Source organism: Bos taurus, chromosome 27 (assembly GCF_002263795.3).
Source record: "Bos taurus isolate L1 Dominette 01449 registration number 42190680 breed Hereford chromosome 27, ARS-UCD2.0, whole genome shotgun sequence".
NCBI lineage: Eukaryota > Metazoa > Chordata > Mammalia > Artiodactyla > Bovidae > Bos > Bos taurus.
The window spans coordinates 26,942,354-26,960,469 of NC_037354.1; the positions used below are offsets into that span (position 1 = coordinate 26,942,354).

General features: G+C 35.9%; 1 protein-coding gene across 5 annotated transcripts in view; it reads right to left on the reverse strand.

Annotated features, from left to right (window-relative positions):
- The window catches only part of TEX15 (testis expressed 15, meiosis and synapsis associated), a 79,621-nt gene that overhangs the window by 4,703 nt on the left and 56,802 nt on the right, over positions 1 to 18,116 (reverse strand). For all 5 annotated transcript variants that reach the window (XM_024986369.2, XM_024986368.2, XM_059882353.1 and 2 more), the window contains 4 exons: positions 16,588 to 16,734; positions 15,120 to 15,282; positions 3,867 to 11,185; positions 2,763 to 2,821 (listed from right to left, as the gene is read on the reverse strand). In XM_024986369.2, coding sequence (XP_024842137.1) covers positions 2,763 to 2,821; positions 3,867 to 11,185; positions 15,120 to 15,282; positions 16,588 to 16,734 — 7,688 coding nt within the window. The remainder of the gene's footprint in view (positions 1 to 2,762; positions 2,822 to 3,866; positions 11,186 to 15,119; positions 15,283 to 16,587; positions 16,735 to 18,116) is intronic.

Consider the following 18,116-nt stretch of genomic DNA (forward strand, 5'->3'; position numbering starts at 1 on the left):
TAAATCTTTTTCATCTTCTGAATCTTTCAGGTTCATTAAAGGTACTGATCTTTGAGTTTCAACTTGTTTTGGAGAGATGTGGCTTCTTTTCAGACTGCCAGATGAATCCGGTCCTACTTCATTTTCACTTTCAGAATGAGACCTCAGAGTCCTGTTACGTGTCCTGCTGCTGCTGCTGCTGCTCAGTTGCTTCAGTCGTGTCCGACTGTGCGACCCCGTGGACTGCAGCCTACCAGGCTTCTCCGTCCATGGGATTCTCCAGGCAAGAACACTGGAGTGGGTTGTTACGTGTCATACATACATACAAACAACTGTAAACATACAGTCACAAAATTTCAATATAAAGACACAGTTGAAAATTTTACTTGGGAGAAGAATTCTTAAGATTTCACATTTTTCTCTTTGTATTGGCACTATACAAGAAACACTTCCCCAGTTTTACTCCCTTGATTTGAATTTAGCTACTTTTCATGTTGAAGGTGATACTTTCCACATTTCAAATATTTTTCCAATACATCTGAAAATATCGAGTGCTGTCAATATTGTAATAAATTATTTTATGCTTCAGACATTTCCTGATTTTAATTTTTTTGCAGTAGTTTCTAATTCATATACCTCCAGCCTAGTGATACACAGAGCTGGTGAAACCACCAGCTGTGACTCCCTGCTCAAAGATTATCTTCTGTTTTCACAAATGACTGAGGTATTTTGTCTGTTTAAGGTCAAGAATAGGAGAAGCAGACTTCCAAAATTTCTTGCCAACTGAACATCCTTGGCATTCCTATCTAAATGAGACAGTCTCAATGAAGTCTGAAGGAAGCATTCATTATGGAATGTCCAGAACAAAAGAGTCCAATAGGTCCCCAAGGTAATTATAATTTTTGGTGTCTCAACCAATTCTTTGAATTACAAGTGGAAAAGAACAAGTTGAAAGATAAAGGTGACCATTCTTGCACAGTCAAGACAAATTCATCTTTGGCCTGGAATTTGTATATCCCACTCATGAAACTAAAAGCCCTTATTTTACTTAGTTTTTTATTTTACTTAGTTCAGCCTCCTTAGCCTCCTTAAAAGGCACTTGAATGACAACCTGCATTGTCATCAATATAATATTTGACAGTTTCCACAAAGTGCAATTTTGATTTTATCACATTTCCAATGATGTTTCAGTGACGTCTCAATCTTACAGACTGACAGTTGCCTGTATGATCTGTCCTTTTAGTGCAGTGAAAGTCACTCAGTCGTGTCCGACTCTTTGTGACACCATGGATTATACAGTCCATGGAATTCTCCAGGCCAGAATACTGGAGTGGGTAGCCTTTCCCTTCTCCAGGGGATCTTTCCAACCCAAGGATCGAACCCAGGTCTCCCTCATTGCAGGTGGATTCTTTACCAGCTGAGCCACAAGAGCAGTAAAGGGGATGCTGTGGCTGCACGGGCTGGGACGTGAACCCAGGCCTTCCGCGTGGCAGGCAAGATTTCTACCACTGAACCACCCATGCATCTAAGGCACACTCTTAGAGAATGTTCTTCTAGGACAATGACACCCTATATTGACTTTATATTAGAATTCATTCCCCTGCCAAGGGAGGCAGAGTTTGATTTTTTGAATAGCAAGTACCTACTTATACTTAGTAACAAAACTGAGATGGTTACAGAACTGGTTTCTGTTATCCTTCTGATAGCCTATTCATTTTTTAAAAATTAATTATTTGGCTGTACCAGGTCTTAGTGGTGGCATGCGGGATCTAGTTCCCTGACCAGGAATCAAACCCAGGCCCCCTGGATTAGGAGCACAGGGTCTTTAGCCACTGGATCACCAGGGAAGGGCCTCTGAGAGCCTATTCATCTTAATGCCACTCCATGATTATTCACAGAGTCATCTGTGCCAGGTAGAAGATTCTAGAAATGGAGTAAATAAAAGATTGTATTTAGAGAGGCAAAACCAAACGAGACAGATGACATGCTTATCTTTTTTCGTTCCTATTATTCATTTTCCTTCATAGGATGGAAAAAAATGGGAAAAATGCAGCTTGTCATAAATTGTAAATCTTACAGAGTTGAATGAAACAAGAAATGGTCAACAAGTCCAGTGGTGCTACTTCATGTCAAAATTAGAAAAATGTAAATAATGCAGTTTGTTTTTACTAAAAATAACGAATTAAAAAAGTATTTAAAGATCTAGCATTTTGAAGTCATGTTCTTTCTGTACTGTGGTGTTAATACAATCCTTTCATGGAACAGTAGTATAATATGTGTATGTTTGACTTAAGTTCTGAGTAATATAACTTGGCAATTTGTATCTTTTAAACCAGTCTTGAAATTTGACAGGTCTGTGAAATTCACAAGTTTAAAAAACTCAATTTGATCACTTGTCCCATTCTGATGTTCTTTTTACTAAGCCAGTCATGAAGCCCCATCAATTCATTAAATAATGTCTGTCAAATATGACTTTTACTTTCTTACTCTGTAAAGCATCACTCTTTTCTAAGCTCTAGCTGCCTTATCACTCTTAACTGAACTTAGACACTCCTTACCCTTTAAATCACTGTAAAAACACCTTTCATGGGACACCCCTTTTGACGCATAATGAAACTCAAACGAAGAGACTGAAACAACCTCCCCCCTCCTTAGCACACTCTTGTCCCTGAAGTTACATGTAAACCCCAAAGAGGTAGTAAGTAAATGTTCAAGTATTGCTCCATAATACATGCTCAATTTTATTCAATTTTTCATCAAACAGGGCTGATGGCAACTCCTACCTTGCATGCTTGAATGTTGACTTTTCTCTTTTGATTTCTGTGACATGTTTCATGCTAACCTATGTTTAAAAAATACAAAAACCTACATTGTTGATGGTTTAAAGTACAATATATTAATTATTTTATTTATCAGACATCTGCAATTGCTTGTTCTGTCATCCTCTAAAAGGCACCATCTGAAACTATCTTCATTAATGATCCTCTCCTTTAAAAATCAGTGACTCTGTTGAACGTCTCATATTTGAAAAATGTTTGGAAAAATTTTGTAAAAAAGCAATTAGCAACGTTCTCTTTACCCACGTCTTACAACAAGTAGGAAGCCTACTCTCTGTGTTTATCTCCTTCTCAGTAAGCCAGTCACCCAGCCCCACGGTATGTAATGTCAGTCAAGTGTGGATTTTTCTTATTCTGTAAAACAGTACTTTTTTCCTAAGACCCGGTGACTTACTACTTATAACTATATTTAGAACCTCTCCCCTTTAAATCATTGAAAAAACATGAAAAAAGCACTTTGTGAAGAATAAAAACAGTTAATGTTTGTACAGTCATTACAACATTGCCAACTATTTAATAAATGCTGTATAAATTTTGTTAAACAAAATGTACTTATGTATGACAACTTCTAACTCCTTCATAATTAAATATTTTAAAATATTGCTACTGTTTCTCTGTGTGGGTGATAATGGTCAAGAACATAGACTTCACTGTCAATTTTTAATATTTATAACATTAAGTATAGCCTTGTTGTACAGAAGCTATTCAGTAAATACTTAGTCACTCACTCAATACAGCTCACTCATAATATAGACTTTCTCTTAAGCAATTATTAAAATTCACAACCTTCCAAGAAGCGTTTTCTAATAAAAAATTAATTTGTAAGTTTAAAGGTAGACATTTGTTAAGGCATCTCTCATATACACAGTCATTCATATCATTTTACAGATAATATGAATGGTTTAATCTAAAAGGTTAATTAGTAAATTCATTTTGCAAGGCAACATTTAAAGTATTCTCAATATTTACAATTCTGTAAACTACATACTTGTTTGCTTCAACAAGTTCGCTCTCTTAGACTTACAAAACTCACTTTAAAACATTCATTACCTTTTGTTTTTTACAACTGGGAACAGCAGTATGTTTCTCTTGTTCCTGAGAGTCTCCACATTTGTCTACAGTGATAGGTCGTTTTTGAGAGGAATTTGAAACATTTTTAATTGTGTACTCTGAAACTAAAGGCACCTTCCCACAGGTACTGGATTTTTTGATACTCTTCCTACATTTTATATGACTATTCGCATTTTTCTTTCTCTTTGGTTGGGAAGTCTTTCTGTTGTGCAGCATTTGGCAAAGGATAAAAGAAATGGTTAACTGAGCATTTTTAACACATATTATCTTCATATGTTCAATCGTTTTCATGACTTTCGTAATATGGACCATTTTCCCTAAATCCTTCCGAGGGGTGGCTGTTATACTTCCAAGCAGTGTGGAAAACTGACTGTAGTTGTATTCTAATTCTGTCACAGTGCTTCCATAATTTATGGATGCTATACATGGCACAAAGTTGATGTATGTGGAAATGGAATACTCCGACTTCATAAGAAGGTTTTTTATTTCTGAAAGTTCTTCAAGTTCTCTTGACAGCAAACGAACAGCATAGGAGCAGTTAACAGCTTCATTATATTTGTAGATAATATCCAGATCTTTCTTAAGCTCAGAAATAGAAGTCTCTATCACCTTCCAAAGACAATCTGTTGGATTACCTTTTAGAAATGAGAAAGAAGTCATTTTTTCTTGGCAGTGAACCAGTTCAGGAAGAAGTGACAAATCAAACCAAAGCATACTTCGAAACCTCTGCTTGTCTAGTTTCTTTGCCACTGAGTTTTTAAGAAAGTGAATTGTTTCTGAGAGCATGACGATTTCAATATAGGTTTCAGTGGCCTCAGGTTTTAAAATTACTGCCTTATGGCTGTAGTTTTTCATCATGTACAAACTATTTTCTTCGGTGATAAAAATATCATCTGTGTTTTCTTCTTGCAGCAACTGAAAATATTTTTTTAAAATTTCTAAGTCATCAGTACATCTCAAAGTGAGTTCCTGTAATTTTTTCACATCTGCAAATTCAGCTTGATCCAGTATTTCACTAACACAACAGATATCTGGATGTGAAAGCAAAGTACCATTAAGCCTAGAGTTTTCCATGCTAATTGTTGCTTTGTTTACTACAGCATTGGACTCTCTGGAAGCAATCACTGAATTCTCCTCAAGTCCAATAGTAGAAATTTGTTCACTGCTTAAATCTTTAGACAATGTATCATATATCTTCTGCAACTTAGAAACTGCATATCGATTCATTCTAAGTACCATTTCTTTGTTCCTTTCTGAGTATTTTTTGCAGAAAGACTGTCTCTTTTCTTTCCAAACAAGACTTTTTGAAGCATCAAAAAAGATATGTTCCAGACCATAAAGAGCTATTTTAATATTTACTGCCTCATTGCTCTTGATAAAATTAACTTTTGAGGAGATCATTTCTAAGATAATCCACAGATGGTCTTGTTTTCCTGGACAGGAATCAATTTGGGGATAGTCCCCATACATACTGATCAGGCTTAATGTACTTTTCCTCAAGGTTTCTAGGTCTCCTAAATTATCTCCAAAGTTAACTCCATAGGTAAATGGCACAGAAAGAGAAAAGTCAAAGCAATCTGAACACTGCTTCATTACTGCTTCACATTCATCAATTTGTCGCTTGTATTTTAAGTATGCGTAGTATGAATTGTTTCCCCTTTTGGTTTCTTCAAACAGTTCGATTAATTGATCATGATAGCTCTGCAGCTCAGAGAAGGCATTATATTTTAATCTGCATTGAAAAGCCGGATAGAAACTGGATTGTTGCTGAAATCCACGCGGTCTGCCAAGCAGCTCGCTGTACAGTGTCTCATCATACCAGAGCAAGCTCCGGAATGTTGGTTCACCTCCCAGGAGCCTTTTTTTGTTTTCAATGAATTGAATAGTTTCCATCATCATCTGGAGTTCTACCAAGGAGTCAAGAGCACACGGTTTTAATCTGTGTTTGCAGTTACGCCACAGGTTTTCTTCTACCAACAGGTCTCTTGAAATCAAGATTTGTTTAAATGAACATTTTTGTCTTCTTTCAAAAGCTTCAACAAACAAAGGAAGAATATTTTGACAAACTTCACTTTCTTCCTGCAGAATCTGTACAGATGATGTTTCATCTGCCCTCCTCAAAATTTGAGTGAGCTTAACTGTAGGAGCCAAATTATTACTTTGACAATGTTTTTCTTTGAATTCATTCATTGACTTCTTCTTCAGAGGAGGAGAGACTTTGGAGGGTTCAGACTGGCCACACAGATGAGGCATACGATTCCTCCCTGTAATGCCTGGTTTGGAGTCACAGGCTACTTCTGAAGGTAATGAGGAGTCACACTGAAGGTCATGGCTAACTTTTCCCTCCTTTTTCTTTCTTTTGTTACGCTGATTAGAAGCAATGTTTCTCAAAGAGACTGCCTCAGTAGCCTTTTTAATCTTTACACGAGAATCAATCAAGTTGTTTTTCATCGTTTTCTCACTTAAGCAGGAGGAGCCTTCTAATATCTTATTCTTTTGATCTTTGTACTCAGTCTTAACACTTGATCCTTCAGTCACGTTCATGTGAACTGAATCCTTTCTTTTTTCTGCTTGTTTATCTTTCCACATTTTTCCGTCCTGAACGTCTTTCTCTGCAATACCTTCTTGGGAAGAAGAGCCCTTTACGTTATCTTTTACGACCAGAAAACTATCATCGGGAAATACTTTCTTCCTCTCACTGTCTTTACTTTCTTCGGTTTCTGATGTGACAGTCACCTCAGAATTCTCAACATTTGTTTCATCCCCATCGACATGAACGCATTTACTTGAAGAGCAATATTCTGTCTTTTGAAGTTCGTTTCCACCACATCCTTGCAGACAGTGTGGTGCAATGGTAGACATTGCTGGGAAATCTACAGCAGTAATGCTCTGTTTAGCCATGGAAGACTTTGAAGATTCTCCCTCACTGTCTGTCGCTGGAGCGGCTGATAACAATTGAGGAATATGAGTTTGACTTAATGGATCCATAAGGAAGTTTCCTGTAATAATTCCTGGTTTGGAGATCTCCTTAGGAGTTGTCCATTTTTCTATGGGAAAATTTACCTCCAGGTTTCCTTTATAACCAGATAAAATAAGGTTATTTGGTTTGTAGATATCAGTGTTGAAAAAATGCTTCACCTTTGATTCTAAGACGGAAATAACTATGTCAGTTTCCACTTTTGGGTGGGCTATACAAGTTGCATCATAATTTTGGTCCACACTAAAACTTATGTTGTTTTCTTCTATGCAACTTAAAGACATCAAATTCCTTTTACTTATTATTTCTTTAGCCTCAGAATTGTTTACTTTTGTTGTATACTGATTATCATCAAGTGCTGAATGGTTCTCAAGTTTTTCATATTTACTAATGTTAGATGAAAACTCTCTATCAGTTTCATTTTCTTTTTTAGTGAGTTTCTCATCTGGGCAGTCTGGGGAAAAGAGACATCCAGTTTTTCTAGAAAAGGGCTGAAGTTCTGATGATTTGGGATTTCTCACACTGCTGTTAGTATAAGCTGACTGACTTGTACTTTGAGACATGGAGCACAGGGCCAACTGTGATTCTGGACACACTTGATCACAATATTCTCTCATGTGAATTGTTGTGTGACTACTGGAGACACCGGACACATTTTCAGAAAGGCACTCTGTGAGTCTCTCTCTATTTGTTTTATAAAAGTTGTACTTTGATACATGAGTTAATGATTTATCAACTTCAAATCCCAAAGCTCTATTCTCTCCAGGTATATTGTATTTTCTTTTTGACAGAAAATGTTTAGTGGAATAATACCCTCTTTCAGACACAGAACTATAACCTTGAAGGTCACAACTTTCCCAGAAACTATTGCATATTACTGCATATGCTCTTGGTAAAGGGCCCCCTCCGTTTTCTCCCACTTCAGTTATCAGCTGCAAAGACATGTAAACTCTTCTGTGAGCATCTTTTAAGTGAAGAATGGCTCTGTCAAGTTTTCTGGAAAGACATTGGCTTTTGCACAAAGATGCTTCTCTATTTAGAATATCCAGGACACTCCCAATGTGTTTTTCTGACTGTGAAAAGGTTTTAATTCGTTCTTGGGATAACGAAAAAAAACATTCCAATGAGTCTTGACTTGTTAGCTTCCTCCTCTTCTCACAAATTTCGTGATGTCTTAAATTTTTATCTGGTATGTTCTGGTCCCTGAAAGGTGTACAGGGCTTTCTCTTGCCAATTCTTGATTCTGTCTCCTTCTTACTTCTAGTATCAGCACCACTGGTTTTTGACTCTGTCAGGGAACATCTGTTTTCCTTGTTTACTGTTGTGACATCAGAAGGTTCAGTTAGCAAAGGTCTGTTTTGTTTTTCAGACATGTGATTCACATGCATATTATGACTCAAGTCCAAAGAAAGTGAGGTTTCAGATTTACTTGCTAGTCCAGATTCTTGCCTTATATTACCAAATTCACTTTCAGAGGGATGATATGAATTTTTAGCAGAACACTGAGAATGAATTTCAAATTCTAGAACTTCTTCCTCCTCATTTATTTCTGATTTTGTGGCTTCAGTTACATATTTGCAGAAATCATCTTTCGATGCAAGGGACTCAACAGTAGGACTGAATCCTTTCACAAATGTATTAGTAATCGTAACTTGCAGATCAGGAAGTAAAATTGGTTGGACGAGCTCTGGTTCATAATTTTGTGTAGAGGAAGAAGCACAACTGTGTTCCTCAGAGCAATGCTGGTCCTGATTCTCACCTCTTGTGGTGCTTTTCAAAACTTCCATCTCCCCATTACTGCTTCCCAACAGACCTTCCCAATCGATGCGAGACTTTAGAGCCTCATAGGAGTCCTCGAATTCTTCATAAAGTACATTTCCATGGCTATAAGCATCCTGTGGAATACTCACAGGAAAAGCATCATCACTCTCTTCTGATCCTACTTCAGTCTCATTATCCAATTTGAAGCTTTGAAGAACTGAGTTGGCACTTACTGTTTGATAAAATGAGTTGTGGAATCGATTTTTATCTGTATTTATTTCAGAAGCAGAAACCTCAAGTTTGCTTAACAAACCAAAATCAGAACAAGTTTCTTTAAACTGGCCTCTTTGGTGATCTTCAGGATTTGTGCATACCACAGGCATTGCAGCATCGGCTATCTCAACTGCAGCACGTGAGGCTACATGTACCGAAGAACTTGCAATTTGAAGAAATGCTGTGGAAGTCAAATGCTCTCCAGTCCTTTCAGTATGCTGAATATCTTTTTCTTTTATGGCGGTAATGAGATCTTCATTTTCTAATGATGTAGACTCAGGGCATATATGTTTTTTTCCAGTAGTTAACTTAAAAGCAGTAGAAAATTCTTCAGAACTCAGAATTTCAATGCTATTGTCATCTTTATTCACCCTCCTTTCACCTATGTTGGTAAAAAATTTTGTTTTGTGTGTCTGAAAACTCTGCTTCTCATCTCCATATATATTCCCTATGTTGTTTTCTACAGATGAAGCAATGTTCTCCATTTCAGCCTCATTCTGGCTTTCTTTATCATTATCACTTTGTTCTCTGAAATCAGTATTCCGGTGCACATCATTGTTCAACTGTGCAATACAGAACCGAGTATGATGCTGACCTTTATTGTTAAATAGAGGAGTTTCTTTGCAGTCTCTTTGAATGTTTTCTAGGGACACTGGATCATATTCATTTCTCCTTTGAACACATATATGTTCTCTAGCTATGCTGCAATTTGCATCATGAGCTGTTTTAATATCATGACATGAAGTAACAGCTGGCAGTTGTGTGGTCTGGGGAATGTCTTCTGCTTCCTGGAAAGCATCAGCTGTAATGTTAACACAGTTTTGATCTGGTTTTTCCAATTTCAGCTCCATTAGTTTTTGAGAAATGGCAAAATCTGTATGAGTGTTATCTTTATACTCTAGAGAGTTTTTAGGAGGCTTCTGTGGAAGTCTCTCTACTCTTGGAGTAAGATTGTTTTGTATTTCCAATGCTAGGTGACCTAGCTCATACTTCTCTTCTGTGGTAAATGGCAAAGATTTTGGTTTTTCTAACCCTTGAGTAATTAATATTTGATCACAATTTTCCTGCAAATAATCAAGACTCTCATCCTCTTTGTTGTCTTGGTTCAAAGAAATGTAATTACCTATTCTTTCATTAGTAAAAGAACGATCATTTCCTTTCCACAAACGTTGCTTTCCTTCATGTTTGGCATTGTCTTCCGGCTTGGTGAAGTTCCTTATCTTCCCAGTATTCTGAACGTACTCATGTATGCTTTCTTTACTTTGGAGTGGAAAAAGTGTAGACATTTGGTGACCAGTCTCATATACAGTTTTAAAATTAGAAAACTGTGATTCTGGAGAGATGGGACCACTGTACTTGTCTGTACAAATATTCACTGATTCATAAGAGTCATGTGACTCACTGCTTTCGTCAGTTAAAAATGGGATGGTGTCTCTCTGCTGGGATCTCTGAGCTTTTTCTTCCTCGTGTTTTTGGATTTCAACTTCTGAAACTACATTTGACAAAAACATTGGGAAGGAAAAATCATCCTGGTTCTCACATTGTCCTGCCATGGTAATTGTATTGGGAGCTGTATAATCAGAGGTCTTAGAGCCCAGGTTGTGAGCCTGGGTTTGTGAATCATCCAAAGAAATTCTGAAGCAAGAGGCATCCAAACAATTAGTAACAGTCTGATCACCAGGCACGCCTTCAGATGTGGAGGCAGGATCAGTTGGCATAGATGACAAGTTTATTTCTGAATTAACAAAATCTAAACTCTTCTCAAATGGCAACATCTCACTTAAACCTGTAACAGTATTATGTTTTCCCATGCTTTCTTCTCTCTTCATCAGTCTTGGGTCTTTGATGAGTTTTGAAGTGATTACTGTGCTTGAGTCAGTATTGTTATGAAGGGGAAAAGCAGCAGCAAGACTACTTAAAATAGCTTTAAGATATGTCAGATTTAGGAGATCACCATTATTAACACTTTCTCCGGTATTACTGGGAATAAATGAATAGCCTGAATCACATGCAAGTAATTGAGAAGTGTCTCTGCATTCTGCTGAATTGTACTCCATATGTCCACTGCATGTTTCAAGTACAGAAATGTTTCCATTTTGCGTATTTCCATAGCAATTAGAAATATCTGAGTTGGAAGGATTTATCTCTGAATTTGACGCATCGCATAAACAGTTTTCCTGAACAAATGGATCTATAGGTTTCCTGAAATGCTCAAAGATGACAGTAGCATCTTTTCCTTTTCCAATTCTTTTGGCCACTGTACAGTTATTCAGAGAGCATGTTCTTTCTGTGGAAATAATAAGAAAGTAAGGAAAAGTAGGAAGAAAAAGTATTCCTACAGGCAACTCTATTAATGCAAGTAAACCATGTCATGAGTGGCACTGACTAAAAAGTCTATCAAATAATCTAATGATGATTAAAGTATGTTCTCAGCAGAAAAAGCAAAAAGAGAAGAGGATGAGTAACTGACCAATAAATGATGTAGCATGAAATTCTGTCTTTTAGGCCCCTTACCAACATGTCTTTGCCATAAAAATTTGAATTCTGACAAACACTAAGAAATAGAAAAATTAAACAGGAATTAAAAACATACTTTTATCAGAGACTAGGTCTTTCTTCTCTTAGTTTCCTACAAGCAGATATTCTATAATAGAGTCTATATATGATTAGGTCAAATTATCTCCCTGTATCTACTGTTACCTTGCTTCATTTCCCTCTACCACAGGAGAACAAAAACAGAAAGGAAAGGGGAATTAGGTGAAGAAATGGGGGTGGGTGGAAGATCAAAAAGTTTGCACAAAATCCTTCCTAGAAGCCAAAGCAAACCACTACCCCTGCTCCACTATGAAATAAATATTCTGGCAAATAATATATGTAACTAAAAACCTGGAAAATAGAAGCAAATTTTCTTTAAATTTTATAGAGATTATTCCTAAAACTTCATAAAGAATTTCACAGAATAACAAAGGAACTTATAAAAATGCATAATGAGCAAGTAAAATGTTCACAAAGCATTCATAGCTAAGTGAAAGTGAAAGTCACTCAGTCATGTCCCACTCTTTGCAACCCCATGGACTATACAGTCCATGGAATTCTTCAGGCCAGAATACTGGAGTGGGTAGCCGTTCCCTTCTCCAGGGGATATTCCCAACTCATGTATCAAACCCAGGTCTCCCACATTGCAGGCGGATTCTTTATCAGCTGAGCCACAAGGGAAGCCCAAGGATACTGGAGTGGGTATCCTATTTCTTCTCTAGTGGATCTTCCTGACCCAGGAATTGAACCAGGGTCTCCAGCATTGCAGGCGGATTCTTTACCAACTGAGCTATTGGGTACATAAGTAGGCAGTACCATGAAAATACCATTATTAAAACAGACTAACAATGAGAAACTGCTCATGAATAATATATGAAGTCATAATCATATCATTGAGAACATGCCATTTAGTTTTGACAAAATGTTAAAAAAAAATAGCTCTGATGAAGATTCCCAAATTATATAACCATTGTGATTATACTTTCATTTATAGTAAGCTATAGTGGAAATATGTTCAAAAATGGGGATGAGACTAACAGTATATTATTCCATATACTGGAATACATAAAAATATATAGTATCTTCAAAAGATTAATAAAAAGACAATACAGTAGATAGTTGGGCAAAGTATATGACTAAGAAAATCATGGGTTAAATAAAAATTGTCAACAAATACAAAAAGATGTCCAACCCCACTAAATGCACAAGAAGATTCACATTAAAAAACCTTTTAAGATTCTGAAGGATAATTAATTTCCCTTTTCAAGATAAAAGCACTCAACTTACTAGGAATAGAAAGGAATTTCCTCTACATGGTAAAGGACATTTTAAAAAACCCACAGCTAACATGATACTTACTGGGGAAAAATAAACACTTTACCCCTAAGTTTAGGAACAACACAAAGATGACCACTCTTACCATTTCTATTTAACATTCCACTGGAGGTTCTAGCCAATGCAATTAGACAAGAAAAAGAATAAAAAACATCTAGATTGGAGAGAAAGAAGTAAAACTACCTCTATTTGCATATGGACCCTATCTTGCGTATAGAAAATCCCAAGGAAATCACTATTGAGAAAACAACTCTATTTACAAGAGGATCAAAAAGAGTGCAATACTTAGGAATACATTTAACGAAGTATAAAACTTATACTCTGAAAAACCTCACCTTGTATCCACAAAATGGCTATAATAAAAGTCAGATAATAACAAGTGTAAACAAGAAAAGTGCAGAAATTCTAACCCACATACATTGTTAAGGTAAATGTCAATGGTGCAGCCACTTTGGAAAATAGTCTGGCAGTTCCTTGAATGGTTGATACAGACTTACCCTATGATCACATGACTCCTTAGCTATATACCTAAGAGCAAAGAAAACACATCTATACCTAACCTTGTACAAGAAAGTTCTTAGCATAAATATTCATAATTGCTAAAAGGTGGAAACAACCCAATGGCCATCAACTGATGAATGAATAAACACAATGTAATGTATCTATGTAACAGGATATTATTCCACAAAAAGGAATGAGGTACTGATAAATGCTGCAACATGCCTGGGCCCTGAAAACACTGTTAAGCAAGTCACCAGTCACAAGAGGCTACTGTTTATGACTTCACTCATATGAAATGGCCAGAATAGGCTTACAGAGACAGAAAGCAGATTGGTGACTGTTTAGGGGTAGTGTGGGGCTTGGGGAAAAAGACAAATAATAGCTTTTAATGGGTAAATATTCTCTTTTTGGGAGAAGGCAATGGCAACCCACTCCAGTACTTTTGTCTGGAAAATCCCGTGGACGGAGGAGCCTGGTAGGCTGCAGTCCATGGGGTTGCTAGAGTCGGACACGACTGAGCAACTTCACTTTCACTTTTCACTTTCATGCACTGGAGAAGGAAATGGCAACCCAGTCCAGTGTTCTTGCCTGGAGAATCCCAGGGACGGGGGAGCCTGGTGGGCTGCCATCTATGGGGTCGCGCAGAGTCAGACACGACTGAAGCAACTTAGCAGCAGCAGCAGCATTCTCTTTTTGATCTGATAATGATAACATATCCCACTCACTATGCTGGCAGAAACTTTTTAAATTTAATTTTTATTTTATATTGGAGTATAGCTGATTTACAATACTGTTGTTAATTTCAGGTATAAAGAAAAGTGATTCAGTTATACATATAAATATATTCATTCTTCTTCATATTCTTTTCCCGTATAAGGTTACTGAGTAGAGTTTCCAGAGTAAGTCCTTGCTGATTACCTATTTGATATATATTAATGTATACATGTTAATCCCAAACTCTTAACTTACCCCTCCCCCTTAACCTTTACCTTTGGTAACCATATGTTTGTTTTCAAATCTGTGAGTCTGGCAGAAATATTTTTTTAAAAAAGTATATTGTGCTGGCAATGATAAAGAGTAATTAAGGTAACCTGATGGACTAATGTTGAAACTGAAATTCCAATACTTTGGCCACCTAATGCGAAGAGCTGACTCATTTGAAAAGATCCTGATGCTGGGAAAGACTGAGGGCAGGAGGAGAAGGGGACGACAGAGGATGAGATGGCTGGATGGCATCACCGACTCAATGGACATGGATTTGGGTGGACTCCAGGAGTTGGTGATGGATAGGGAGACCTGGTGTGCTGTGGTTCACAGGGTCACAAAGAGTCGGACAAGACTGAGCGACTGAACTGAACTGAACTGATGCAACCACTTTTGAAAACCATGACATTGTTTCTACATTAAGTGGTACATTCCTGATGTAGATATATACTCTGTAGAAAAGTTTGCATATATGCACTGAGACACTTATATGAATGTTTAAAACAGCAATGCTTGAAATATGAAGAAAACCACAAAATGTCCAAATATACTCAGAGGTATAATGTATAGTCATAAAATTGAATATTATGTGTGTGAGTGTGTGTGTGTGTGTGTGTATATAAATATAGATATGAGTGAAAATGAAGAAACTATGGTTATATATATATCAACATGGAAGAATCACACAAACATAACGCTGAGAAAAAGAAGTAAAAAGTAGTTACAGCATTAATTCTAGATATATAAAATCAAAAACAGGGAAAGCACACCTATTTTGCTTAGAGATTCATGATGTATTAGAAAATAATATTCAGCAGTAAGACCACCACAGATGCTACTTAAGTAGAAAAATATATGTTTCTTACCAGTTTTCTTAGGAAATCCTGTTGAGAGGGATCTCAAAGATGTCATAAAGTGTCCATTATCTACTTTTTGACCAATAAATTTTACTGTTACTATTGCATATGGAAGACACTGCCTAGGTTTATCTACTGGCTGTGAAAGAATATTATATTCATATAAGTATACCTAGAAGATAAAGAACATTTTTATGATGATTAATTTTTACAGACTTGAATAAGCTTCTATTTTAAAAAATCTATTTAACTCCATGTTGCTATTTGTTAACCATCTTCCACACATCTCCCCTCTCCCTGTCTTCTTCAACTCTAGTTTTCTTGAAGATGAATTTTTTTCTCCATAACATTTTTTCCTTGATAGGCTTTGAATATCAGCAGAAACAGATACAATCTATGTTTAAATAAAAAAGTATTTCTCCATTAAAACTTCAATGTTTTGCATATGCTAGGAACCACTATATTGTGTTTTATCTAGGAGGAAAAGTCAACTAGAAAAATAACAATAGCTTAATACATCTTACATGTGGGAGCATGCTGCTAAGGCACTTCAGTCATGTCCGACTCTGTGCGACCCCACAGACAGCAGCCCATCAGGCTCCGCCCTCCCTGGGATTCTCCAGGCAAGAACACTGGAGTGGGTTGCCATTTCCTTCTCTAATGCATGAAAAGTGAAAAGTGAAAGTGAAGTCGCTCAGTCGTGTTCGACTCTATGCAACTCCATAGACAGGAGCAGCCTACCAGGCTCCTCTGTCCATGGGATTTTCCAGGCAAGAGTACTGGAGTGGGGTGCCACTGCCTTCTCTGATGTGGGATACTTCTAAAATATCCTCATTTAATCATATATATATGATTATATATAATGATATTTATAATTTAATCGTCTATAAAAGGTTAAAAGTCTATAAAAGGTTAAAAGGTTAGAAAAGTGTCTCTTTTAGATATGATAGAAAATTACTGTTTAATAATTAGTCTACTATCTAATGACTAAAACATAAGCCTTTTATCCTTGTACAAAGTACAAAGGATCAGTAAGGTTATTTCAAAGTATCTTTCTTTTGCAAGTTAGGCATTAATCTATGAAACATTTAAATAAAAGTAGCTACTTGGAACAAAATTAAATGCAAATCTAGAAGCTTCTTTACTAATGTTTTCAGATCACAAATATTAAATCAGCTTTAACTATTTACTTATTTAGGTCATATTACACGGAAAAGGGGTGCCAACAGACTTGGCAAAGTTGCCACAAACCTTTAATTCATAAAAAAATGCAGTATCTGTGAAGCAGATATTCTTTGTGTTACCTTGTCATCTTATTGGCTTATTTGGTATTCAGGTCATATTACATGACCTAAACAAATATGAATGAAGTAAGAGATTTCCACTTAATATTTTGGACAGTTGTTTTAAGAGTTGTATCATACAATGTGAGGCCAGTGACTTTCAAACAGTCAAGTGAATCAAAAAGTTAACATACTGCTGAACTGTAGGCTTGTAGTTCAATGGTATCCTTCAGAGAAGGTATATTTCTTGACATATGGCAGTCAAAATTAGGAGAAGGATCCAAAGAAACCTTGCTTTTATCTAGTGAAGGCTGAATTTTCTTCACTTTCCCAAAAAGAACCTGGGGAGGAAAAGGTAAAAAGAAAGTCAATTAAGATATACCAGAACATTTTAAACTCTCATACCAGGAAAGTAAAACTAGCTCCTATTTTAAGGAAAGAGATTAGAATGGGGAGATAATTCATGTCCCAGATGAATGGGATGACTTATTAGAATTATGTCAATTCCTCCCTAAATCGACTCTAAGACTATAGTAACAAAATTTAACAAAAATTTCAGAAAATCCATTTACAGAAATGAGTTTTAGTTTAAAAACTTCCCTGGAAGATGAAACAAGAATAACCTACAAAATTTTTGAAAAAAATATTTGAATCAGAAATAATGATGGAATAGGAAAAGTGACATGTACTTCCAGATATTAAGTACTTTTAAAAAGAATACTACCACTTTTAAAAAGAATACTACCACAAAAAAGAGATGGAAAAAACTGTACAAAGTAAAAAGTCCAGATAAGTCCAAGCAGCTATAAAAGTACAGCATAATATTAAAAGCATCATTTGAAACAGATGAAGCAAAACCGGATTATTCACTAAATGGTGTGGACCTGAAAAACATTAAATTCGTCTCTTAATCTATAAACCAAAATAAATACCAAATAAATTAAATATTTAAGTAATGTAAACACTTAGAGAGAAATACAAATATTTATCTACTCTCAAAGAGAATTCTTTTCTAACCATGTTGCCAAAACCCACAAACCGAAACCGTGCTTCTTTGTAAACAGTCCAAAACTTCTGTACATCACAAAAAAATGATCAAATTGTACGGCAGAAAACAATACAATTGTAAGCCAATTTTCAGGACTGGGAACACGTGTACACCCGTGGTGGATTCATGTTGATGTATGGCAAAACCAATACAATACTGTAAAGTAATTAGCCTCTAATTAAAATAAATAAATTTAAATTTAAAGAAAAAAAATGAGTATAAAAATTTTAAAGACTATGAACCATTAAGTGATAAAAGGTGGGGAAAAGTGCAGTTAATATGAAAACATGTACAAATTTTAAGTCAGCAATTCTATTACTTTTATTTTTTCATGTGCTAATAATTCATTCAAAGTTAAAAACAACACTAAATGTAGTGTGGTACTCTGTACTTGGACACTGGAAGAGGAAAAAACATTAGTAGAAAAACTGCCAGAAACCAAAAATTTGTAGCAGACAGTACTGTACCAATGCTGATTTCTTTCATTTTATTATTTTTTTAAATTGAGATATAATTGATACATATACTATTAGACTCTTAGTTTTAACAGAGTTGCCATAGTTACATGAAATGGTAACATTAGGGAAAACTGTATACAGGAACTGTCTGTACTATCTTAATAACTTTTCTGTAAATTTAAATTTATTCCAAAATTAAAAAGTTTATTAAAAAAAA